This window comes from Ruditapes philippinarum, unplaced genomic scaffold (genome assembly GCF_026571515.1).
Source record: "Ruditapes philippinarum isolate M1 unplaced genomic scaffold, ASM2657151v2 ctg9108_1_1_1_1, whole genome shotgun sequence".
Lineage (NCBI taxonomy): Eukaryota > Metazoa > Mollusca > Bivalvia > Venerida > Veneridae > Ruditapes > Ruditapes philippinarum.
The window spans coordinates 1-27,758 of record NW_026853215.1 but is presented as its reverse complement, the minus strand read 5'-3'; the positions used below and the strand labels follow the sequence as shown (position 1 = coordinate 27,758).

At 32.4% G+C, this 27,758-nt stretch overlaps 2 protein-coding genes and 1 long non-coding RNA gene across 3 annotated transcripts; 2 read left to right on the top strand and 1 right to left on the bottom strand.

Moving 5' to 3' along the window:
- Nucleotides 1-7,929: 7,929 nt before the first annotated feature.
- Nucleotides 7,930-13,894, bottom strand: LOC132736121 (uncharacterized). Its single transcript, XR_009626544.1, has 3 exons — nt 13,749-13,894; nt 12,887-13,075; nt 7,930-12,285 (listed from the first exon to the last, which is right to left on the bottom strand). It is a non-coding gene; the product is annotated as an uncharacterized LOC132736121 (long non-coding RNA).
- A 6,469-nt stretch (nt 13,895-20,363) lies between these two features.
- Nucleotides 20,364-22,786, top strand: LOC132736122 (MAM and LDL-receptor class A domain-containing protein 1-like). Its single transcript, XM_060723202.1, has 4 exons — nt 20,364-20,471; nt 21,175-21,424; nt 21,860-21,985; nt 22,501-22,786. Exons 1-4 carry the CDS (start codon nt 20,364-20,366, stop codon nt 22,767-22,769), a joined length of 753 nt encoding a protein of 250 aa, XP_060579185.1. The 3' UTR covers nt 22,770-22,786.
- Nucleotides 22,787-23,141: 355 nt separating this feature from the next.
- LOC132736120 (MAM and LDL-receptor class A domain-containing protein 1-like) lies at nt 23,142-27,249 on the top strand. The gene is made up of 5 exons (XM_060723201.1): nt 23,142-23,211; nt 23,468-23,721; nt 23,942-24,032; nt 24,656-24,796; nt 26,967-27,249. The coding sequence occupies exons 1-5, from the start codon at nt 23,199-23,201 to the stop codon at nt 27,227-27,229; spliced, it is 762 nt and encodes a 253-aa protein (XP_060579184.1). The 5' UTR covers nt 23,142-23,198; the 3' UTR covers nt 27,230-27,249.
- Nucleotides 27,250-27,758: the final 509 nt, after the last annotated feature.

Sequence of the window (27,758 nt, the reverse complement as noted above, 5' to 3'; positions counted from 1 at the left end):
CTCGAAAAAAATCTAAGTTCAAGGGGGACATAATTCTGGAAATAGTCTTGCTAGAGTATTTAACCTTCTCAAAAATGTTGAGTGATAATAAGAAACATATATATGAAGTTTGAAGTAGATACATTAGGAAATAAAGAAGTTATTTAAAAAAGACAACATTTTTTTCATAAAAATTCTAAGTTCAAGGGAGGTAACACTGATAATTTTTGTGCTAGAGTTGTAAACCTTGTCACATATGATGTGGTTGATGACCAGAAACTTATATTTAAAGTTTGAAGTAAACACCTTAAGAAATAAAGAACTTATAGTGAAAAAGCTGAAAAATTTAAATCAGAAATCTTGAAATTCAGGCAACCAGAATTTTCAACATAAGAAGAAAAAAAAAGACATGCATAATCTCCATACTGCCATCTATCCATATATCAAGTTTCATAAAAATATTTTCAGTACTTTTTGCGTTATCGCGGGATCCAGTTTATGTGTTCAATTTGCCATATTTTCAGGCTATTTGTTGCCATAGCAACCAGAATTTTCAACATAGGAAGAAAAAAAAAGACGTGCATAATCTCCATACTGCCAACTATCCATATATCAAGTTTCATTAAAATATTTTCAGTACATTTTGCGTTATCGCGGGATCCAGTTTTGTGGACGGACGGACTGACGGACTGACAGACAGACAGACTGACAGACGGACAGACAGACAGACAGACGGACGGAGGGTAAACCTAAAGTCCCCTCCGGTTAAACCGGTAGGGGACTAATAATCTGACTTGAATAACAATCCTTAAATTCTGCCACTCCATGGTCTTATAATATGTTTCTTATACGATTAATGATACTATACACACAAAAGCGTAAACATTTAGATAATATATTGCTGATTTGTGGCACAAAACGATCGGATATTACTCTTTTCATCATTTATTTATATGAAAATTAAGTTTATGTAGCATCGAATTTATCTACTTAAATCAAGTCATAACCAAATTTTAAATCAATACTTAAATAACCAGACGATAAAACGGAATAAACGGAATTTAATGATTACATGTACAACATTTTAATTGAGATTAGAAAATGTATTCATCATTCATGCTATAAATCTATCAGTAACAGATTTAGATTCTTTTAGACGATGTAAATCGTTATTTATTTCGTATTTTGGTATAAATCAGTATTATAATTTTTACCGCATTGTAATCTATTCAAAAGTTTGATTCTGTAAAACAAACAGTATTTGATATTTAAATTATGACCAAAATCATAATTCAGTCTTCAAATTAGACATAATTAAAATGTTTATATATTTGCTAGAATATCGCGTATAAATATTTTCTCATCGAAAATTATAGTAGTTCAGTATTATCATTTATACCTTATAAGAATCTATTCAACAGGGATATCACTATTCTGTATAACAAACAACATTTAATATCAAATTTGACCAAACTTTCATCCATATTTATTCTTCTTATTAGTATAACGCTTTTATTTTATTCAAATTTGACATAATGATTACGGGTGTTTTATATAAATTTGCCGGTAAAAAAATTTTATTTTCTCCAAAAGCAAGCATTATCAACATTCCTAAAAGACCCCCCTTTGTCATTATCATAATGCACGTTTAATATCAATAATCTAACTAACAATACACCTTTGTTTGTATTCTTATCCCCTTTTTTATAAAACCGGTCTAATAAGATTAATTATATAATAAACACTTCTTGATTACGTATCTTGCCAACAATAGATTGCGTAATGCCATTCAAACTATAATCCAAAATAAGCTCGCGCATGCGCAGTAAGTGATGCCAAAGTGTCCCATATACTACTGATGATGACGAAACAGGGTAACACCAGAACTCAAAACAAAGAGCCGTATGGCATTCCTTCGCTCACCCACGTATATTTGCTTAACTTTATTGAAAGTGCAAAAAATGATGAACTGGATACCTAATTTTTAACCAAAGATGACCCATATTCGAACTATGAAACATTTCTGAGATAATCCTCATGGCAAAGTTTGATCAAAATCAAATAGAAAATGTAACCACTAAAGTTTTAACAATAACTTTCTTTATTTATATAGAGTAAAGTTTTTATCTTTGATTTGATCCATCTTCAAGCTCATCCGAAATGTGATTGAAATTATCATTCCAACAACGTTTGATTAAAATGTCAAATCTAGACTGTTATCAATTAAGGTTTTTTTCGCCTCTTTATAGTATGGTGGCATATTTCTGTCAACAGTTAACCATATAATTATCAAGTTAACTATCTGACTAACTAGTTAGTTTTCGTGTTAACACAATAAATAAAAGATTTTTATCAGACTTACTTGATATGTTTTCTTTTAGATAAGAAAAATATACAACAAATACGTATCTAACTTCGAAAAACACTAAAATTTACCCAGAACTGCCAAGACGTACATGTACTAGTTAAATAATAGATAATTATCTATTTAAGAAATAATATCGGTCTTAGCGGTGTATATCGGCTATTTAACACCGGTTGGGAGCTTTGATGCGTAGGAATTGACCACGAAGGCCTACGATACTGATATTATTTCTTAATTGTTTCATAGTTTGGAGACTTCACTATTATAGCATCTTCAGGTAAAAAAAAATCTAAAGTCACTGGCAGGGTTCGAGGGGAAGTTTCTTCGGAGATATTCTGTAAATACCTTTGACTGTATCAACAATTTTGAATTTAACAAATTTGAAAGTGAATTCAAGCTCAAACAATTATAACGAATGACAAAATTTCAACAATTCTTAAGATGCTTCTGGAACGAGTAGAGATATTTTAGCTGCAAGATCCATGATTTAAAAGGATAAATTTGGTAGAAAATCTGATAAAAAGTTTTATATAGCCAGACAGAAACGTTTTGGGATCAATTGGCATTGTTATTGTTAGATAAATTATAAATTTGCATCGTTAAAACTAGTGACGTTGGGAAAATGTGTTGACATTGACTTGAAATTATACATGTTTTCAGTTTAGGAATACTTTTTTTGTTTTACCGTTATGTATACGTTAATTAAAGGACATTCAAAATGTATATTGATCACTTCTCACAAAATTCGAGGCCGAGGACTTATATACACTGACCTTATCAAGCACTTCCAGAGAGTTTAAAAGAAAGTTATTGATGTTGTTTCTTTCACTTGAAATATTAATTAATCTCGGCTGTAGGAAAATGAATAGACGGCCATACAAGTATAACCATTTCCAAAAATGCTTGGAATCGCCGTTCAGCCATGAATATAGAAATTATTTCATTTATTGCCTAATATCTTATTATAGTGGTCACACAAATAATTGTAAACAGTTCAGTGTCAGGTCCGTTGCTTGCAAACATGGCGAGAGACAAACCTTGTAGTAATTTATATACAAAAAGACGTTTTTGTTGAATTGACAAGATAAATGTTTATAAAAATCACGGCGGGTCACAAAGGGTAGTCGATAAAAAAACTTTTTGCCATCAAGTGCCTATGTTCGTACATTAATACTGGTATTTTTCAGTTGTACGAATAGGTAACGCGACAAACATGGCGGTTGGTCGATCCCATTTACGCATCTCTTGTTGAAGTTTTTTGACATCCATTTGTTATAATGTGATATTAAATTATTCGTAACAAATATTTTTACACTCTGACACTTGTTTATAGCGTAGAAATTTTGAAAGTTACAATGTAAACATAGGTTGTAGAGCATCAAATGTTAAGGTTGCAGGCATATAAATAACACATCCCACCTCCTTCAATACAGTTATCATCTGTGAAAGTAATATATGAATGAATCTTTTTGAGCTAAAACTACTTAACAAATTGTACATTTGCACTAATTTACATATTGGCTGATGTAATATTTGCACATGAATTTTAGACATGTTTATGAAATTTCTTTCCTTCATTAAAAAGAAACGTGCGGCGACTATGATTCTTTGTATCAAAATAAATCTTCTCTTACCGTTACAATAAACGCATCAACAGCTCACAATAAATGCTATTTAAGTTTTTGCAATGTAGTTTGTTTCTTCAAGGGTAGCACACCTGTAAAACGAAATCATTATTTCAAAAATTTGTTACAAACTAGCACACGCAACGTGCATGTGTAGTGTCATTCAATCATATTCTGGTTACGCAAATTAAGCGAAGTCTTTGGGTTTTCTCGGCTCGTTTGTTTTTTTGTTGTTGTTTTTTTTAACTGGTGTTCTTTACTGCTGTTTTTACATGTCTTAAAATCAGTGTGGCAATACCACGTGACTATGACGTCATTTTCGGCATCATTTCCAAGACAAATGTTGCTCGATTCGGAAAAGAGGACATCTGCAGGTCATGCCGCGTGCAATAATCCATGCATTTACAGCCAATGACCACATCGATAAGAAATAGTCCCAAATAGCCCTATCGTTTTTATTCAGTTGAAAGAGACATTATTGTTAAAAATTTCTACTCGATTTAAATGTTTTCAAACCATAAATATTCCGTTCCCTTCCTCTCTTTACAATGTATATTGGTGAGCTCTCTGATAAAGCTGAGTTGACTGATATAATTAACTAAATTTGTCAGATATGCAGTTTATCAACAGAAATAAATGCAATTATAAAATAGATAGTGTTTAATAGTGTGTTTAATAGTGTTCTTAACTGAACGAAGTTATATCCAGTTCACGAAAAACGGTTACCGTGGGTATGAAAACAGGATGTAAAAATATTTTTTATCAACGAGTGCCACTGTGTTAAAAAGCTGAATCTATCATACTAAAACATTGCTACAGGTTCTTTATATATATATGGTTATACGTATAAATAACTCTTTACAAAAGAATAACCTTTGACTTTAAAATTGCCGCGTTGAGGCGTAACCCTTTTCACAGCATACAAATCGAAGTGATCCTGAATGTGCACGTTCATTGGACAGGCTAGCTAAGTCAATCCGAGCCTGCAACATTTTCAATTTTGCCGTTTTGGGCGATATTTAGGGTTTCTGATTTCAATTCCACGTTTAGTATTGCTACATGACACAAATAGATTTTTCATAATCATTACCGTGAAAGAGCAAATCAATTTCTTTACAAATACAGACAACAATTTTACGACATTTAAAATCACTTATAGCGCAGCGAGTAAAAATCATTTAAATATTCATTTGTGTTTATGTAAATCGTATAGTAAATAACATGTTTTTCATGGTTAACGTAATTATAGAAAGAGAACGGTAGGCATGTTGCTTTGCATTTGCAACGGATTCTAAAATCTGCTTTAAACTGTAGTCCTTTTTTTCGACTTGGAACTGGTGCCAGAATTGACAATTGAAGAAAAATGTAAGATTTATGTCATTCATAATAAAAATATGAACATATTTAGGTAGAGTTTTGCCTTCCGTACTCCCGGTTGATGTAAACCTGACTTTTAAATCATGACGTAGACCAGATAACGCCAGAAAACGAAATAGCTTGCAACTGAAGCCCGCTCTAATACAAGCAACTTCCAAGGTTATGCAGTGTTTGATTAAACGGCTTATAAACTGACGAAGATCCAATATTCTGTGGAAAGCTTATATTTTTCCCCGTAGACTGGTGCATATCCCAAAGAAATTGGTACAGAAATAAAATATTTACGGCTATTTTCTTTTCCGAATCGAACAACATTTGTCTTGGAAATGATGCCGAAAATGACGTCAATGTCACGTGGTATTGCCACACTGAAAATGGATCATTTCCGTAAACTAGAGATACCTGTAACTTGACAATAGGTACAAGTAAGATAAGTAAGATGTGAGATGCGTTAAGACAATCTGACTAAAGTTCAGATCTATTTATTTCTTTTATGTAGATCTGATGACGACCGTATATGTTTCGCCTTCTTTAAATTTATAATTCGGATTTCCGAGAAAGCTGTTTTAGCCATGCAATCAAACCGATTTTTACATATACCAAAATACCGCTATCCGTGGAAGTTAAACAAACTGATTTTTGTTAGAAAAAAAATGTTTAAAGTAAATTTTATTTTTTAACAAATTATATAATATACTAATAGTCAATTTTTAATGGGCAATGCCATGTTTGTTCTCGAAATCGTGAAAATTATCTACTCAGTATTGGTTTTTCCAGGGTTAAAATTAGAAACCACATCGCTTTCAAAATTATGAAAGCTCGCCGATGATTGGCTGTGTGAAAGGCAACAGAAATAACTTCGTATTTGGTCACGGTCAAATATAAAAGCGGAGCGTTATTTAGCGTTAACATTACGTAATTACAAATTCTTTTCTGCATACAGAGAAAGAAAAACAAGACATTAAGAAGTAAAATACCATCCTGATTCATTCTCTTCCTTAAGGTTATAAATAAAGACAGACTATGCAAATTATTTTAAACTTAAAACTCATATGAACGTTAATATCCATAGGGAACGAAATGTTATCAAATTTGGTCAAATGGTTATAGAGAAGAAGTTGTTAGAAGCAAATGTAGGAAAGGAAAAACTTTATGCTTAGCCATTATGATTCAGTATTCATGAAAAGATAAAGCTTTTGAAAATACTTTTTTCAACTAGTACCTGCAAAAATATGCACATCATTTCTATCATGTGAGTTGCAGAAATGTGACATGATATTCTTGAAATAACATTACCTTTTTAAAAGATTTTTTACATACACATCCCTATTTCTATAAACGCACGTGCGTATTAAATAAAACTGACATGCAATGTTTTACACACAAAAATATGTTACATATGAACATGAAACTTATTATTAATATTTCAGATATCTAACCGACATTGTTTTGCAGTTGGTACAGTCACATAACACATTAAATATTTGTATCAAAACATATTGTTAGTACATACATGTATACTGAAAATGAATATAAAATTATCACAAACAAATGAAATGCAGATAAACTTACAAAAATGTCATACGTGCTTCAGTTATTTAAAAAAGAAAACTGATATTGTGGAAATTCCGCTGTGTGTGCTGGATTTATTTTTAGAACTGAGTTCATGATCGAGATGTCATTAATACTAGGTGGTTTAAAGGTTCATCAATCGGTCAGTACAACCATGGATTGCCTGCATGTCATATCTAAATTTAAATCAAAGCACTGAAAGTACTGTTGGAAGGAAATTTTCATAGAAATACCTAATGCGTGTGAATTAAAAACAAAGGAATATGTGCAAGCTTCAATCTACAGCTAGCTGATTTGATGACGTAAAATGTGACGTCATTGTTTCCGTTTTTGCACTACTCATGTTCAGTGGGCTGATAACTAGTTCTTTGCCCAGGGCCCCAAACCCATAAGTTGTGACACTCATAATCAGTTGAAATCATAGGCAATTCTGTTACTAATATAGTAATTAGTGAATTAATAGATAATACTACTGCATTAATTTATGCACACAAAGAACCACTCAGTTTGACCTAAATCGGCCACGACTTATATGACTTAACTTCATAGGAATTCAAGACCATGCCATAAGCATTATTTAATCATAGTTAATGAAGAGACTTTTTATTTTAAACTCAAGGACAAGAAAAGCTCATCATGTGCTTACATTTGTAAGTTCTAACATAACTAATTGTGTTTTAGTATGAAATTGATGTACATGCTGTTAAAGTCATAGCAAAACAAAGAACAATGATTTAAAATAAACTTTTATTGTCAAAACTTGCATAAAAGTAAAAATAATTGTTATATAAAAAATAAATGATTAAATATATGGAGATAATGAAATTTAGTTTGTCAGATAAAATGTGTAAAAGGAACTCCACTGAGGTTTTTTGACATGATGAGAATGAAATTTATTTTTCTAGATTAATGTACCACTTGATGTATGTTTTGACCACTAATCTTTGAGAAAAATTTCAGATCATTTGCGCACTTCGTTTTTCAAGAATAATTATTCAAATTGTAAAAAAATTACCCAAAATGAAAGCGTTTAAACACATATCACGCAGATCAAGCTGAGAAAAGCATAAAAAAAATTGATTTTCAATTCATTTCAAAGTATATTTCTTCACTATCTGTGCATATATTTCTGTATCAAGTGCCCCGGCTCATTTCTGTAGAAATTCAAATGTTATGTTTTAGGCTTTTAAACCTCAATGGAGTGAGTCCCTTTAAATTATTGGTACATATTGAGGTGATACAATTTATAACAATCTGAAAGAAAGAAGCTTTAATGCAAACGGCCAGTAATATAGGAGGTGCTGTTTTAAGGATTTTTTACAATGTACAAGACTGACATTATACAACAAAATATAGTCAAAAGTAGAAATGTGCCCATAGGACTTGAATGCCTGCGTGCGTTAAGTACAATGCTTATATTGAGTGGGTAATCAAAATATGTACATAATTAGACAAGCCCACTGGCAGCATATATCAAGCCTGTTGCCATTATTCAGAACTGAACCTTAAAGCTTCAGATTGGGGAGAAAGATGTATACATAAGTGAGCATTTGTGATAAATGTTATGAAAATCCAGCCATGTATATAGAAATATACTCTCATGTTTTAAGTTATTATTTGACTTTTGATCCAAAGTAGTGACCTTGATCTTTGCAACAGACACCTGATTTTTCATACTACACTCCAACTCACTGAAGACTGTTAAATTTTGTCCAGAGTTATATGAAAAATCTTTATAGATTTCAAAAGCATTCAAATATTATCAGTTATAAATCATTTTTTTTTGCATATGATTTGGTAAGGAATGCATAATGTTGTATAAATTTTGTGGAATGTAACTGACATCATACTTGACCTGTGTTTTGATACATTGTTGAATATACCAGTTATAAATTGAATCCTTAAAAGGTGTACAAATCTTATTGGTTAGCTTACAAGAGCATTTCTGTTTTCATAAATTACTAGGTAAAGTACAAAGAATGATATTGTTACAATTTTATGAGCCATCACATCAAACGTGATCAATGTAATATGAAGTATGGGAAAATAAGTAACAAGAAGTGCATGTTTAACTAAAACAGAATGTATGATTCAGAGGAACACTGTAAAAATAAAGTAAAATGTTAAAAAAAAAAAAAAAAAAAAAAAAACATAAAAAAGTTGACCATCATTTGGACTTTCATGAGTTGGCCATGCTAATCTTAGAATAAGAACATAAATAAAATACAACATTATACAAAAGGTAGTACAAAAAATACAATGATCAAAAGTTTGAAAGTGAACACTTGTTGGTAAAATAAACAAGAATTTGTAACAGAGATACCAACGTCCCCCGCCTCAGGGAAGTTTTATATGAAGCAAAAAATTGTGCTATTTCAAAAGATTGAGGCAGGGATCTAAGGATTTTCAGTCCAAAATTATGATCAATGCTGGATCTGCAAATGCAACAATTAATTTATTAAAGAAATCAAATGAAATACTGAATTTCAAAATATATCATGTTATGCTTTGCAGGGATTTTTTGGCTTATTTTATAGCCGTTATTGGGACATATTCCCAATTGAAAATAGATTATTATTTTCCCAATCCAAAGGAAAATATTCCCAATTGAAAGTTACAAAAATATAAATATTGAATAAAGAATTCTAAAATCTTTGAAAATAAGGGCTTCTTTACTGTAATAGTGTTTAAATGTTTGAAGAAGCCATCCTAGGCAGTGATTGCTTGCATACATTTAATCACTGCAAACTTTCAGTCATACATTTTTTCCCAATTTTAACAAAATATCGCTGAAATTCTCAGTTGCATGGGTATGGGTTATGTTCCCAAAATCCTGGAAAAAATCCCTGCTTTGACCTCTTAGTGTGACCTTGACCTTGGAGGTAGGGGTGCAGGTGTTGTGCATGACATATCATCTTATCATTGTGACTATTTGTGCCAAGTATTTTCCAAATCCCTTCATCTATGAAGAAGTTATGGACGGGGCATAAAATATACCATATAACAGACTTTGTTACCTTTATACATGTAAGTGTGACCTTGACCTTGGAGGCAGGGGTGCAGGTGTTGTAATTGACATAATTATCGTCTTATTATTGTGACTATTTGTGCCAAGTTATTTCAAAATCCCTTGAACTATGAAGAAGTTCTACATTGGACACAATATATACCCTTTAAAAGACTATGTTAATTTTTTACCTCGAAATGTGACCCTGACCTTGGAGGTAGGGATGCAGGTGTTGCGCTTGACACATTGTCTTATTATAGTGAATATTTGTGCCAAGTGTTTTCAAAATCCTTTGATATACAAAAAAGTTATGGACCGGCCAAAAAAAAATACCCTATAACAGGCTATGTTAATCTTAGACCTCCAAGTGTGACCTTGACATTCTAGGTTGGTGACCGATTGTTGCGCATAACACATCATCTCATTGTTGTGAACAATTGCGGCAAGTATTTACAAAATCCTTTCAAAGATAAGAAAGGTATAGACTGGACACGAGATATACCCTCAAATGGACAATGTTGACCTTGAATGAGCAAGTGTGACCTTGACCCTGAAGGTAAGGGTCTGGTTGTTGCACATCATCGTCTTATTATAACAAACATTTGTGCCAAGTTATTTCAAATTCCTTCAATAAATGACAAAGTTATGGACCGGACACGAAATATACCCTGTAACAGGCTATGCTAATATTTGACCTCCAAGTGTGACCTTGACCTTGGAGGCAGGTGACCTGTTGTTGAGCATGAAACATCTTCTCATTATTGTGAGCAATTGTGGCAAGAATTTACAAAATCCCTTTAGAGATAGGGAAGACCAGACACGAGATATACTCTCAAAAAGACAAGTTGACCTTGAATGAGCAAGTGCGACCTTGACCCTGGAGGTAGGGGTCTGGTTGTTGACATGACTCATTGTCTTATTATAACAATCATTTCTGCCAAGTTATTTCAAATTCCTTCAATAAAAGCTTGAAGTTGATAAAGATTTGTTCATACATATTTCAACAAGATTGTTGAACAAGAGGGCCATGTGTATATAGGCCCCTGGAGCGGGGCCAGTTTAAAACCCAGGGCTTTTATTTGACCAAACTTGTAAGACACCCGTTAGAAGATGTTTCATGATGTTTTTACTACACACATATAATGTAAAACAAAGACCTCTGCACCACCCCCCACCCCGGCATGGCCAATTTTTATACAAGGGCTTAAATTTGAACAAACTTGGTCGACACCATAAGATGTTTCATGCTAAACATCTAGGCTCTAGCTCATTGGGTTTTTTAAAAGAAGATTTTTTAAGTTTTTACTGTACACAAATAGTTAAAAACAATGAAACCCCTGGGGTGGGGCCTTGTACACACTTACCAGAAGATGTGTCATGCTTAACATCTAAACTCTAGCTATTTAGGTTTTTTCAAAGAAGGTTTTTAAGTTTTTGCTATACACATATTAGGAAAATCAATGCCCCCCGGGGAGGGGCCAATTTTGACCCCAGGGCTTTTATTTGAACAAACTTTGTAGACACTTACAAGAAGATGTTTCATGCTTGATATCTAAACTCTAGCTATTTTGGTTCTTTAAAAGAAGATTTTTAAGTTTTTACTATATGCATATAGGGGAATTCAATGACCCCCTGGGGCGGGGCCAATTTTGACCCCCAGGGCTTTTATTTGAACAAACTTGGTAGACACTCACTAGAAGATGTTTCATACCTTTAAAAGAAGATACTTTGTCTAAGCTCTAGCTCTTTAGGTTCTTTAAAAGAAGATACTTTAAGTTTTTTTCTTTTGGTTGCCATGGCAACCAGCGTTCTATGAACAATATTTAGAGGTGACCACCAAAGAAACATTCCTGTGAAGTTTGGATGAAATTGGCTTAGTGGTTTATGAGGAGATGTCATTTAAAGTGGACGCCAGACGAAAAGCGATCAAAAAAGCTCACCCTGTCACTTTGTGACAGGTGAGCTAAAAATAGTCAAGTGATCTTATTTTCCTGGTGAAAAACTGGTGGCTCAATAAAGTTCTATACATATTATGATATTTCAAATATTGGAAAGTTATCTCTAGTTCTTGGTGAAAGACTGGTGACTAGTTTTCTCCTCAATGTCATTTCTTTTTCTAATTAGATTAAGTCATGGTACTATATTCATGAGGCTTTCGACATCACATCTAAGAACTCATTATCCAACATTGCAAAGGGCAGGCAGTCTCCTGATATTCCAATTTCTTTTAAAGTTTATAAAACCACAATATTTCTATTTCTTTAGTGTTTCAGACATGAAGACACATCTTATTCTACATGTATCTTTCCTTATCACTCCTGCTTTTACTGTTCTATCATATATGTAAGCGCCTCTGTTTCCTGAAATATTTGTTTAGAAAAAGTTAATTGCAAAATTAAAATTCCACTTGTAAACCCTTGCCGAGAACGAACTTACAGCAGTGAAAGGCTTAAAGGTTTAAAATCAAGAAACTAAACCAATCAGTCACAGACACCCCAAGTATTTTATCTATTTGCTAAGCAGCAATTTTTTCAAAATTATTTAAATTCATAAATGTGAGTGATTCTGATAAGCTATAGACAGCTAAGTGATGATAAGATGATCATATATGTCAGATATGTCAGAGTGCTAACACTACTTACTGTGAATATTCAATATTTTAATGTGAATTGTCCTGAGGTAAAAAGGAAAAGAAAGCTGAAATCCTAAATACATGTTACATGTCACAATTGTGCTTGCAATTAATTTTGTTCCTAATTTCTTGTATAAGATATTTAAATACACTGTTATTCTTTTTTATAAATTTGGCTTTTTGTGACAATAGTCTATCCAGTGACCGAAGCTCACTGACTTAAAATAAACTGTCCTGTGTCAGCCTTTAAACAAGTCAAGAAAAAAAAAGCTATTAGAATATAATAATTAAGAAATATCATATACAAATACTTCTAAATAATCATGTACCTCTTCCTTAAAAGCCCCTATCTATTGAAAGAGACATTTTTTCCATTTGTTCACTTCAAGGTTAGTCAGATTGACAGTCTCACATTTTAGCCTTTATCTCTCGTGATTTCATTGTCATTGACCCTAAAGCATCCTTAAAATCTATATCCTGCTGTTCACATTCATAAATCTGACATGTAGGCCGAACTTCTGAAACATAAAATATAATTATTATTAGATATACATATAGTATCCCAATAATTATGTTAGTTAATATCAAATCAATAATTTAAGCAGTGTTCGAAATTAGCAGTAGTCTGAGAGTCCGACTACTAAATTTCTCCTCGGGCTATCAACTTTTCACAGTAACAAGCCCGACCAGGCTACTGTATTTTCAGAGGCAATATAAACAACTGTTTTGAACAAATGAATCGTGCTAGTGAAATGTCTTTTGGACAAGTGAATATTCCAATCTAGTAGTCTGACCAGCCTAGTCGATTCAAATCCTAATTTTTTACACTGTTTAAGAAACAATTTGTTTAAAATTGTCCAAGCATAAAGATTTTTATAGTATACTATAGTAATTATAGTGTATATACAGTATGTATTAAATGTCTTTACTATCTACTATACTGTCCTGAAATTTCAAGAAAACAACTATCTTTAAAATCCATTTTCTCAGAAGTTGCAAAAAACCAAGTGAATGAAATTGCTCTGGGTTTGTATTATTCTGTACAACTTCTGATCACAAAAGCTTCAAGGACATTTATGAGTGAGTCAGGTCCTATCCTGAAAGATTGTTGTTCAAGTTTGAAGACAATCCATTCAAAAATAACAAATTATAGCCACTAATAGCAAAAATCAAGAAAATTTAGACATTTACCTTGAATGTTAATATGGTGGTCAAGTTAATTTAGTTTAGTCTGGTCTATTTGAAGGGTTGTTGTGGCCAAGTATGAAGACAATACACCAAGATCTGAAAAAGTTATGAAAAAGGTTAAAGTTTGATGACAGCAATGGGAAAGCCGTCATGACTATAGTCTGTCCCATTAAAAATGGAAATGACTTTTTGATTGGTATGAAATTACAAAACGATGTTAAATAAAAAATAATACTTTTTTATAAACAAAAAAAAAGTCACCCTCGAGTTTTTCAGGAGTGTTCTCTAAAGTGTCTATTCTTCTTGTAAAAGCAAAGTTTAATTTCTCTATGGCAAGTATCTGTTGTTTTTTTTTCGTAGCCATTGCCGAAGTACTCTTCATTTGAAGATGAACGGGAGAAAACACGTGTTATGTTTCTAAAATATACATGAGGTTCTCGGGGTCGTTTCATGATTATTTTACAAAGCTGGATCTAGATTCTACAAGATGTAACGGTTTAGTTGCAATGCATGATGAAAAACTTTAAAAAAATTGAAAAATAAGCAACAAGAACACCGAGTCAAATGGATAAAATATCTCGAAATTACACTTACTTTTAAGCTGAATAGAATTCCTATGAATTTCGGAATAGATACAGTATTTATAAACGTCCCATCTGAAGATTCCTTCATTGCCAGTATCTATCCAGTTCCGTAGATCCGATTTTTTCTACTTCGAAACTCCTAAATGACATGACTCCTACACTTGTCACTTATGATGATCCAGATGTTTTAAACTGTTAATCCGTCTCATTATTAAAACATTGTTCAATTTGTGGAGTTATCTGGGTTAGCAAATGAAATATGTAAATGAAACACATCATAATTCATTATGTTCCAAATCCATAATTCAAGAACGGCCCATCCATTTTAGTTGTCAACATCACGATGCTTATTTACTCTTGAAAATGGATTCCAGACGAAACTTTATTACGTCAACAACAATTTACGAAATATATGACGTAACAAAAATGCCTCGCGATTCCAGTTGCGGCATTGACAGAGAGCGGCTAGGCATTATGTAACCTCAAACAGATAATTTTAAGCGTTGAGATGAATTTGTCTTGATGAAATTTAAAATAATTTTTGTATACCCAGATTTTGCAACTTAACTGTAAAAATACACCTTCAATTCATATATGAATAATAAAACTTTTGATAACATTTAGATCATCTAGATAATTTTAAACACACTTATTGACATAAATCTACAACAGTACAATACTTCTTCCATTAATTACATATTACATTCGTTTTGATTTTATGTTTTAAACTATTTTACATATTTCTCAGAAATAATTTCCCTACATATAATCTCGTTTTTCATGACTTCTGTAAATCCTACTATTTTAGCTACAAAATATACAATATGCCGTATTTTTCTCCCGCGAAAAATATGCTAGATCTAATATTGTATTTTCACTGAATATTTTTAAATTTTAGGAAGGCTAAAATTATTGAGAAAGTCACTCGGTGTTTCTCTTTGACTCGATCTCCCCTTCATATTAACATAATAATTATATGTAACACTTTGAGTCTAAGAAAACATAGAGGATATTTGTTTGTTTTGCATGTAAGATTGAAATATAATTTCACTGAGTGAACACCAGATGCAATATTTTCACGAGTGGCGTAGCCACGAGTGAAAATATAATAGCTGGTGTTCACGAATGAAATATATTTCAATCTTATATGTAAAACAAATAAATTTTCTTTTTATTTCATGCTTTTATAGTGATTTTAAGTATGTTTTTACTAATTTTGCCGCGTAACGTCGCGCATTCTCCCTTGTGACGTCATCACATCATGACGTCACATCATAAATTTTGAAATATAGGTCTGTTACATTTCTCTAATTTTGTTACATTTTTTAACATTATGTATGATGACATCGACTTTCTTTTCCTAAAGAAGCAAAATTTACGCATGATGGCATTTATTTCTGCCTGTTATTCCATTTAGTTATGATTTTCTTTTCATCCGCATTCAGATATAGTCCGGCTACAGTGAAAATTATATTTTATACGGGGAAGTAAAAGGGCTTTGGCTTGCCCGGCTATAGACTACACGTGTATATTTAAAAGAACATTCATATAAAAAACAATTAAAAAATATATAGAATTCTATACCTATCAATGAAATTTTCAGTGTCAGTTCTAGTTAGGCGCCGCCATTTACAATGTAACTCAATGATAAAAGGCGGTGTATTCCGATAACGGAACAAATCTCAACTTTTCGGATTAATAATAAACGTCGAGTGTTCCGAGTGAAAACGGAAGTTGGTACATATAATACCGAATGACACCTTTAAAACGGAAAAATGAAAGGATTTTTTACCGACTTCCCCGTTCATAGGCTTTGCCTAATTTCATATTAAATTTCACTAGTGGTTTATCAGAATATAATCATCTGATATATTACAATAAAACACCGGAAATCATGAAATAAACACTTATTGTCGCTTATTGAACACTCCAATTTAATTTATTCAAACTTATTCTTAATAATATCAAATCAGTGAAATCACTGACATTTTGTTGAATTGTGAGACGGGAAGTTAAATTTGTATTTACAAACTTAAAGTGTATAGGCCTACGTTTGATTGCTAAAACTAGAAAGCATGATATTATATTCTTATAATTTAACATTTTCCTCGAACGCAAGTCTGTGTTCTCTCATTAGCCAGGGAGTTAGTTAAAGTAGACACTGTGGTAACAAGCAAAGCAATACTGAAACATATAGTGAATCAGTTTTCCTTTCTATATATTTCTTGTCAGATTTACATGATAATGTAGTATTTGTTGGCGATTTTTTGTGAAAGTTGAAACCTACGGAAAGTTTTAGCGCACGGACATCGCACCCGAAATAAGAAGGGTAACATATTTTTGTATCCCATCGAACCTGGTCAATTTAATTATTTTTGAATAGAAGTGATACATACTAATGGACAGAATTCAGACAACTAAAGAATTGTGTAAATTAAACATTAATTAGCAAAGAACCATTTTTTATAGTCTTCTAGCTGGGTCATGTGGGGGTTACGTTCATTGAACGCCGCCTTTCCTTGTTGATATTGTTTATCATATTCTAGCTAGTGTTCCCGCACCCTACGACATGCTGCGGTAAGATACGCACTTTATTGGAAAGCTATCTAATCAAATCACTTCATTGTTCTTTTTATCTTAAAAAATACGACAGTTTATCATGGTTATTAATTGATGTGTGTAAGAATTTATAAAGCGGTTAGCGATATTTTAGCTTTAAATGATTTTGATTATTTTAATAATAGTTTGCTAGTAAAATTGCCTTTTTGACACCAACTTTGTTCTCATTTTTCATTTTAATGAGAACATTTAGCTATTGATCAGTAAGTAAATAAATATAATCAAATTTTTATAATTAACGAGTACATTTCACCGTAATTGTGAGACGAACCCTAAATGACGTCTATATGGGCGCCGCCATTTTGAAATGGACGTCACGTCAGGTTACAACGTAAGTCAACGAGGAAAAATATAATTTTAACATTTTGACCATATTACTGACTTTATGAAAAAAATGAAAAACATGCCTAGAGATATTGACGTCAGGGTTAAGATGACATTAATTTAAATGATTTTACTATTATATTAAATAAAAAATGGAATGTTCAAATTTGATGGGACAGACTATAACAATATATTTAATAATTTTGGCCCTAATGCAAACTGAAAATTCTAGCCTATAAACACTGTTGAGACTAGCTGTTCAGCATTTTTTCAATAATAAATAAATGCAATGATAAAGTCGGTAACTTGCAAGTCTTCTAACATTTTTACAAAGAATGAACATATATACAGTGATTTTTTTACAAACTCATCAGTGTGGGTCCTTAGTACTCGCTGGGCTATAAATCTATGAGTCCCAAAATTTAGCAGAAAAATCCAAGTTACAGGGCTTAATATTGCTTTAGTGATATGAAAGGTATATTAACAATGGAATGAAGAAAAAAATGAATTTGATTTCTATATTAATTACAATGCTTCTGATACTGAAATTATTCAAAACTGTCAAATAAATTTAATATGTTTATTTCCATTAATTTAGTTTGATATTAATCAAAACTTCATTTTCCTTAATATTTTTAAGCTTACCTATAGTATAGCACATTATTATATCTTAGCTGGACCTAGAATATGATTGACATAAGTTGAACACTATTTGGTATTAATTTTAATACCAAATTTCTGTCAGACAGGACTCCCTACTTAGAAAAAGTATGTATCCAAAAGATGCACATTATTTGAAACTTTGCATCCATAGCAAATTCATTGAGTTCTGGACTCAGGATGCAAAGGTAAAAAAATCACTGATATATATTTTTTCCTTATAATTCTACAATGATGTTCAGTCATTTATATCATAACAAGATATCGGAAAGATTATAGATATATCAGAAATGAATTGGCCCGTGGACTTTAATGTCAATCATAGAGCTCTTATAAATGCAAAATGTAATGGTAAGCAAACATCCAGCATGAAATTTTCAAGTAGCCACAAGTTAAATAAAATTATTAAAAATTCTTTGTCATGATTCAATTACTGCTGGAAATTGACCCACATGTTTTATTACAAATTTATTACATCAATATTGTCCATAGAAATAATAAATTAATTTTCAGTCTCTTTCTCTTTGCGCTTTCACACAGATTTGAATTATTCAAGTCCATGATTTTCAGAAGGAAAAAATCTTCTGATCATCAAACACTAAAAATTACTATACCAACTGCAAATTGCAGTCTGTGCGAAAGGCTGCCTGTCCTCGGACCTCGCCAATTAAAAATCAAGAGGGCCATGATAAATTTTTATACAGTTATCGAATATCAATTGTACACAACAATTGAATATAACATATTATAAACTTATTTCTATGTTAATAGATAGTCTATATACAATAGAAATGAAAAAGCAAATCCTTCACAACAGTCAACACTGTAAATTCGAATCAGGGTCAGATTGGCCCTTAAACGTATTTGGCCCTCGAGACAGCTCGGCCCTATTCCAACTCAGCACGGGTCAACTCGGCCCATAATTACATAATTACTGATAATGATTACTTTTCTTACTTTTGATATGTTTTCATCATAACTGTCATGGTTTAACATTTTCACACTAACAGACATCTACTCAAGGATATTGAAAAGTATGTGAAATTGTAGAGAAAGAAAGAATTTACAATTTAAACGCATTTTATGCTACTCCAGATTTTTTTGTAAAAAATATCGTTAAACAAGCATTTGCCATATTAAAAAACAAACAGTATTAAATACAATAAAATTCATTGTCACAAAATTTCAATCTAAAAACTCTATTTATTGATTGGAAGTGGCTAGCCGTACGGGCCCGTACGGCTAGCCAAAAGTTCTAGCCGTACGTGAGTCACGTACGACTAGCCAGGACACACTGTATTGGCTAGCCGTACGGCACTTTTCAAAAATATATGGAAGGCGAAAGTGCATATGTTAATTAATTATGACTTTAAGCGAGGATTTTAGTCAAGAATGTTTACTTTTTAGAGATTAATCGACGTGTTGGCAACAGTAAAAAATGTACTTTGTTATCTTAAGACGTCGAGAAAAAATAGCGTTTGGTTGCAGTTAAATAACATCAATTGAAATAGTTTACAAAATTTTGATAATAATCCTTTTTTGTTTCATTAAGTGTAATTTTTAAATTGAAAAAAAAAAAAACAACAACAAACAAACAAAAACACCGAAAATAATTGTTGTTGGGCTCTGATAATTACGGTATAGAAGTTTGTCCATCGTCCATCATTAAGGAAAGTTTGCATTATTAAATTATTTTTCCTTTTCACCGTTTTTTTACTTACTTTCTTTTTATTTATTTATTTATTCCCCTCCGATCATTATTTATTCGATCCATGTGCTTAATTAACGTTTTAACAATTCATCTTTCATACAAATCATAACTTTGACACTTAATCTTATTAAGATAGATTATACAACGCTTATACTCGTATTCATTTTTTTTTTTGCAAAATTGCGGAGCATCTTTATTAAAGTGAACACACTAGGACAAATGCGGAGATTTGATTAAAATCGTCGTTTAAGGACACAAAATAACATATGCATTTTCGACTTCTATATAATTTGAAAAGTTCCGTACGGCTAGCCAATACAGTGTGTCCAGGCTAGTCGTACGTGACTCACGTACGGCTAGAACTTTTGGCTAGCCGTACGGGCCCGTACGGCTAGCCACTTCCTTATTGATTAATATTTAACATATATTGTCTTGATATCTCTTCTTAAGATAATTATTTATCTTAAAGATAATTTCAAACAATATTTTATTAACTAAACAATCTATATCCTAATAGGCTATATGGTTTTAATAGAGGACCGAGTTGACCTGTCCCGAGTTGGTATAGGGCCGAGTTTACCTGTAAATTCAATAATGTAAACAATCCTTGACCTAATTTCGTTTGTCTAACAAATTAACATCTGCAAACACAAAACGATTTTGAACAAAGAAATAAAAGCATTTCCACAAACCTTTGAGATGTTATTCATCAGCAAATCTATGTCTTGGATGGAGAAATCTGAAAAACACGAACGTTATTCTGTCGATGGTCCGAACAATGGCGGGTGTGCCCTACTAGTCAAAACCAAGTTTTACCAAATTGCATCCGTTAATTCCAGAATACCTTTGAAAGACTTGTATTGTTATCTTGTTTTTTATTATTTATATAATAATATTTTTGTTTCAAACGCTTTGATTCTATGAAAGTTTGCGAACCATTTTTTGCGAAAATAGTACGCTTTTTTAAGGCCACATATTGTATCCATTGTTTCCTCTTGAGTTATTGACGTAAAAAAATCAGCGGTGGCATAAAATGCTATTCAATAAATTGCTAAATATATACAATAAATACTTTCATTTCCCTTCGGTTGACTTACATGTGAATTTTTCAGCATCTCTGCTACAAAATTACACCTTATTTATATTCAATTTATTGTACATGGACACAAACTTTTCTTTGGCCTAATGCGTAATAATACTGATGTTTTTTTTTCGTACACGTTCCATTGATGTTAGCTAACATTGAATATCATCATTTCAAGTTTTTTTGAACATCAGCTTTTTCTTCAAGTCATCCACGTTTGAAAGTATACATATAGTTCTGCTGCACTACTTTCTTGGTCGCATTAACTACTTATTTTCTATTGAGCTTAAACAGAATGCAATTAGGTGTTGTTCGTTCTTTTTGATATAGGCAGACCGATACTATAGAAAGGAAATTTTTTTTTGAAAAAATTTCCTTCCAATAATAGTTAACAAGTCTAAAGACATTTTGTAAGTATTGTGTTATCATATTATAGGTTTATGATAGTGTGTGATTTGTTTGTTACAGCTTGTATTTGAAGGAATCAGAGGGACTACATTCTCTAGTGACATTGCCATTGATGATTTCAAAGTCACTTCTGGACCATGTGCAGCCCCAGCATCATGTAACTTTGAGAAAGATCTATGTGGTTTTACAAATGTTGTAGGTGATCAGTTTGACTGGACAAGAGATAATGGAGGTACCCCATCATCTACAACAGGGCCTCACAATGACCACACCACCAATTCTGCTGCAGGTACTAGTTTAATATATTCATGTTTTTACAGTCTTTTGTATTACCTTACAGGCATTTTCTTTGACAAATTTTGTTGGGTAATCAAATAATTACAAGAAAAATGGTGAGCAAATAAGGTAAGATAAAGCTAGTTACAATTGACGAGAATCATTGTATTCTTTCCAACCATTTTTGTATTTAGTATATTTAATAAAAATTGATAGATCCCTACAATGAACTTTAATGAATAGCAATAAAGTTTTAACCACAGCGGTGAGGGGCAAGTGGTTTGAAGTCAACGACCTTAACCACTCGGCCACGGACGCCCCCTATATTTATATTACTTATGGTCTTACAAATACTAATTTAATCTTTATGTGAGACATAAAGTAGACAATTATGCTGCATTTTATGATATAAACTAGATTTTTTAGAATGATTTGATATTATTTTCAGGTTACTATGTATTTATTGAGACAAGTGCACCGAGGAAAGTTGGAGATAAGGCATGGTTGAAGAGTGATCAGTTAACACCCACTACAGGATCATGTTTAACTTTCTGGTACAATATGTATGGACAAGGTAAAATATAGCTTTTGTTATGGCTTTTAATCAGAATAAATCATTGAATGGAAAATGTCTATTTAGAATGCTAAAAGAGCACAGTTATGGCTAACTTGTACACTTTATTATATTGTTTTATGTTGATTTTAAAATTGTATATATATTGAAGCTTAGAGTGAAGCTCTATGTTATTGATTCAATTGTAAATTGTTGAAACATTGGTACATAGTAAATATTTTCATGCAAGATTGTATATGCCTAATTATTCATGTTCAGTGTGGGATACACTTTGTTGAGAACATGGCATGGATTTGAACTGTTCATTATTACAATGTATGTAGTCCAATTGTACAAACTCTAGATTTCTATGTTGTTTAAGCTTCATTAATAATAATACCATGGTAGTATGCAGTATCTTTTAATTGTTCACAGCAAACTTATGTGTATCTTTAATTGAAATCCAAAATCAAACTTGGGTAAGTTCTGAATGCAGTATGTTAAAAAGTTTTAAAGATTGTAATTTCATTTTACAGGTATCGGTGATCTGAATGTTTATCTGATGAGTAGCCTCGGACCACAACAGACATTGTTTAATGTCAGTGGTAACAAAGGTGATGTATGGATCAAGGGGCAGGCAACTCTGTCATTTACACAGAATTTCTACATCCTGTTTGAAGGTGTTAGAGGAAATAACTTTAATGGTGATATTGCCCTAGATGATATCAGTGTAGTTGCAGGTACTTGTGGATCACAACCCACAGGCTCCACTCCTTCACCTACATCGTTTACAACTGCAAGTTAGTATATATATATTCATAAATAAAATGTAAAAAAGACATTTCTGGGTTATCCAGTATTAAATGAAGTTCTGCCTTAGCACTTTCAATAATAAATCATACATCTTTAGACAGTAAAATAAATTGATATCGAGCATGATATGCGCAGGCTGGTCTGGATCTAGATTCGGTATAATATAACAAATAAAACATGGCCTTTCGGGCAATATGCAAGTTTACGGACTGGTTGGTCAGACCTCGGAAGGTATATGTCCCTCAGCTGCGCTTCGGGCCATATACCTTCCTCAGTCTGACCAACCAGTCCGTAAACTTGCATATTGCCCTCAAGGTCATGTTTTATTTGTTAAATAAAATGTAAAAAAGACATTCCTGGGTTATCCAGTAAAGGACGTACATCCAGTTCTAATACTGGACCTAGTTTTGACCATACAACAATGAGTTCAAATGGTAAGAATAATAAAACCAATTAGTGAAATAATATTTTAAGTATTTAACATAAATACATGCCACATTGACATATAAAATTATATATGCTGTATATAATATGTTTATTTTTGTAACTGGCAAACTGAGCCCATTATATGTTGTGTTGTTTAAATGTCAATATCGTAAAGTTCTTTTAAGAAAAAAAACTGGGAGTCTTGTATTTGTCCAGGATATTGTAATGTACATGTATAAATCTGGGTATTGTTTTTATTTTCAGGATATTATATTTACATTGAAACATCGCAGCATAGAGCTAATGATTCTGCACGTATTATAAGTCCTATTCTGTCCACACAGACAGCTACATGTGTTTTATTCTGGTATCATATGTATGGCTCGGACGTCAGTGTTCTCACGATGTACCTGAAGTCTGGTTCTAACCTTGGTAGTCCATATTGGAACAAAGTTGGCACGCAGGGTAACACCTGGCATTCAGCTCAAGTTGAACTTGGTCCACTTACCAATAAACAGGTATGTATTCCATAGGAAACAATAGGAGAAAACTGTCATTTGGAAAATATTTGTCTGATGAATAAAAATACATAGCATTTATTTAAGATGAATACACTATTTGTAAAAATTACATAATAGAATACATTACAGACATTGTAAGGAGCTGAAACTTATTTGATATACATAGAGTTTAAATTGTTTACCATGTACACCATTCATCATTTGTGGTTTGTTACAGATTGTATTTGAAGCTCTTAAAGGCAATGGTTACCAAGGTGATATAGCACTTGATGATATCACAATTACAAATGGAGCATGCCCACCACCTGGTAAATACAATTATTTCAATTTAACAAAACCTAATTTTTGTTCTGCCTAAGCTTTAGAGTCAGAAATTTATCAATTATAACAAACATATTTGATATTTAATTTTTATGATTTTAATGTTATTTTGTGTTCTCTAATGGATGACTTAAATTTGATAAAGGATTTGTTAAATATCAGAAATTAATATGATTGAATGAGCTGCGTCATGACAAAACCAACATAGTGCGTTTGCGACCAGCATGGATCCAGACCAGCCTGCACACCCGCGCAATCTGATCAGGATCCATGCTATTCGCTTACCAACTCTATTACAATTAGAGAAACTGATAGCTAACAGCATGGATCCTGATCAGACTGCGCAGGCTGTCTGAATCCATGCTGGTCGCAAATGCACTATTTTGGTTTTGTCATGATGCTGCTCATTAATGTCTAAACACTTTTAATGGAAGAAAATAAATTGGTCCACAAAAATTGACATAATTTTCAAAATGTTGAATGTTATACATTATTATAGAAGTATATTGATTCAAATTAGAATTATTGATGAAAATTAAAAATAAAATAATAAAAAAAATTGTCTTTAGAATTTATACTAATCACTAAAACTGACTTGTATTTTGTTCAGCTGTGTGTGATTTTGAGGACAAGTCTATCTGTGGCTATCAACAATTGGTTAATGATGACTTTGACTGGACATGGAATTCTGGTGCTACAGGAAGCTCTGGGACCGGACCAATGTCAGATCACTCTTATGGTACCACTGACGGTATGTCTGAACCTTTTATTCTTCAACTAGAATCCTGCATTGGATATAACAGTGTTTTCCCTGAAAAATTGAATCTCTTTGTTGAGAAAAAAAGAAAAGAAAATGAAAAGAAGTTGATATTTAGAAAAATATTTTTGATAATTATCATATTTGACAATTTTATTACCTAACTGATATGATATAATCAAACAGCTGAGCCTAGATAAGCTGCTGGTTTATCTTACTGTAGGCAGACCATTTGATTCAGTGAATATATTAACCTAAATCTCTTGATAATAAGAATAAAAATAAGCTTCATTCACATGTTTAAATATTTGTTTTCAATTCAATAGTTAAAGACAATAAGTTGATGCAGCTACATCTCACCACAGATGGAATTTTTTTGTTGTTATACCCCCAAAAACAAAGTTTGGGGGGGTATATAGGAGTCACCCGGTGGTCGGTCGGTCGGTCGGTTGGTCGGTCGGTCGGTCGGTCCAGACATCCGTTGCATTTTCCTTGTCCGGAGCATAACTTGAAAACTAATGGTTGGAATTCAATATAACTACATACAATGGTCAAGCACATTGAGAGGAAGTGCAGTGCACAAGAACGATAACTCTATCTTGACTAATTACAGAGTTATTGCCCTTTGTTACTTTTCCTTGTCCGTTGCATAACTTGAAAACTACTGGTTGGAATTCAAAACAACTTCATACAATTGTCAAACACAATAAGGGGAAGTGCAGTGCACAAGAACCATAACTCTATCTAAAGTAATTACAGAGTTATTGCCCTTTGTTGCTTTTCCATTGCTTTTTTTTTTTGTCCGTTGCATTTTCCTTGTCCGGAGCATAACTTGAAGACTAATGGTTGGAATTCAATATAACTACATACAATGGTCAAGCACATTGAGAGGAAATGCAGTGCGTAAGAAACATAACTCTATCTTGACTAATTACAGAGTTATTGCCCTTTGTTACTTTTCCTTGTCCGTTGCATAACTTGAAAACTACTGGTTGGAATTCAAAACAACTTCATACAATTGTCAAACACAATAAGGGGGAAGTGCAGTGCACAAGAACCATAACTCTATCTAAAGTAATACAGAGTTATTGCCCTTTGTTGCTTTTCAATTGCCTTCTTTTTTTTGTCCGGAGCATAACTTGAAGACTAATGGTTGGAATTCAATATAACTACATACAATGGTCAAGCACATTGAGAGTAAGTGCAGTGCATAAGAACCATAACTCTATCTAAAGTAATTACAGAGTTATTGCCCTTTATTTCTTTTCCATTGCTTTCTTTTGTCCGGACCATAACTTGAAGACTAAATTGTTGGAATTCATTATAACTTCAATACAATGGTCCAGCACATTGAGAGAAAGTGCAGTGCACAAGAACCATAACTCCATTTTGACTTATTACAGAGTTACTGCCCTTTGTTACTTTTCCTTGTCCAGAGCATAACTTGAAAACTACTGTTGGAATTCAAAACAACTTTATACAATGGTCAAGCACAATAAAGGGAAGTGCAGAGTGCATTGCACAAGAACCATAACTCCATCTTGGACTAATTTACAGAGTTATTGCCCTATGTTACTTTCCTTGTCCAGAGCATAACTTGAAAACTGCTGTTTGGAATTCAGTACAACTTCATACAGTTTCAAGGACATTCAAAGGAAGTGCAGTGCAACAAGAGTCATAACTCCATTTTGACAAAATACAGAGTTACTGCCCTTTTGATACTTTTCCTTGTCCGAAGCAATAACTTAAAACGTACTGGTTGGAATTCAAAACAACTTCATACAATGGGTCAAGCACAATAAGAGGAAGTGCAGTGCACAAGAACTATAACTCTATCTTCAGTAATTTATAGAGTTTATTGCCCTTTGTTCTTTTTCTTTGTCTTTCTGACTTATTACAGAGTAATTCAATTAAACTTCATCAATGGCCAACCACATTGAAAAGGAAATGCAACATACATGAACCACAAATTATCTTTAATTGCCCACAACCATAACTCTATGTTTCAATTCTTTTACAAGGTATTCTGTTACTAGTAACATCCTCATTTCCGAAGCAGACTTGTGGGGGTATTAATCACATTTAGTGATAGTTCTAGTTTAGAAAAGAATAAGTGAAAACTGTTTTTCAATATTTGGAAAAGTTTGTCTTTAATTTTTTATAGGTCACTACATGTACACTGAAACATCATCCCCACGGAAACAAGGAGACAAAGCTAGACTTGCTAGTAAGACATACCCGGCCACTAACAACATGTGTCTGACATTCTGGTATCACATGTATGGTAGTAACATTGGAACTCTAAACGTCTACACCAGCTCATTTGGTCATCTTGGTTCAACAGTATGGTCACAGTATGGTAACCAAGGCAACCAGTGGCGTAAAGCACAGAAAACTTTACAAACTGCTACACAGTACCAGGTATAAAAAGAAATATATAATATACACAAATGTATTTTGAATTTCAGCTTACCCTGATTTGTATATTCATTTTGTAAAATTGATATTTTTGACAATTTCTGTTGTATTTTTTCATTATCTAGCCTGTCTTTTAAATTATTTCCGAGAAATTCTTTAAATGTTGCAAAAAAAAAAAGTTTGTCCTTTACATGTCTGTTTTTCCCCCTTTTTTAGCTCGACTATTCGAAGAATATGAGAGCTATTGTAGTCGCCCCGGCGTCGGCGTCAGCGTCCGCGTCGGCGTCTGCGTTGGTTAAAGTTTTTTGTAAAGTCAAATATTTCAATTATTACTTGAGATATTCAATTGAAACTTACAATACTTATTTATAGTAACAATGTACATCACATTGACAAGTTGGATAACTCTGCCTACAATATTGACAGAATTATGCCCCTTTTTAACTTAGAAATTTTGGTTAAAGTTTTTTGTAAAGTCAAATATCTCAATTATTGCTTGAGATATTCAATTGAAACTTACAATACTTATTTATAGTAA

What these genes read in the sequence shown, in the direction of transcription:
- LOC132736120 (XM_060723201.1), top strand. An exon ending in GTCCACTTACCAATAAACAG is followed by an intron (nt 23,722 to 23,941) that starts GTATGTATTCCA and finishes GGTTTGTTACAG; the next exon opens with ATTGTATTTGAAGCTCTTAA. An exon ending in CTCTTATGGTACCACTGACG is followed by an intron (nt 24,797 to 26,966) that starts GTATGTCTGAAC and finishes AATTTTTTATAG; the next exon opens with GTCACTACATGTACACTGAA.
- LOC132736122 (XM_060723202.1), top strand. Translation starts at nt 20,364, where the DNA reads ATGTCTTGGATGGAGAAATCTGAAAAACACGAACGTTATTCTGTCGAT. An exon ending in AGTTTTACCAAATTGCATCC is followed by an intron (nt 20,472 to 21,174) that starts GTTAATTCCAGA and finishes GGTTTATGATAG; the next exon opens with TGTGTGATTTGTTTGTTACA. An exon ending in CACCACCAATTCTGCTGCAG is followed by an intron (nt 21,425 to 21,859) that starts GTACTAGTTTAA and finishes TATTATTTTCAG; the next exon opens with GTTACTATGTATTTATTGAG.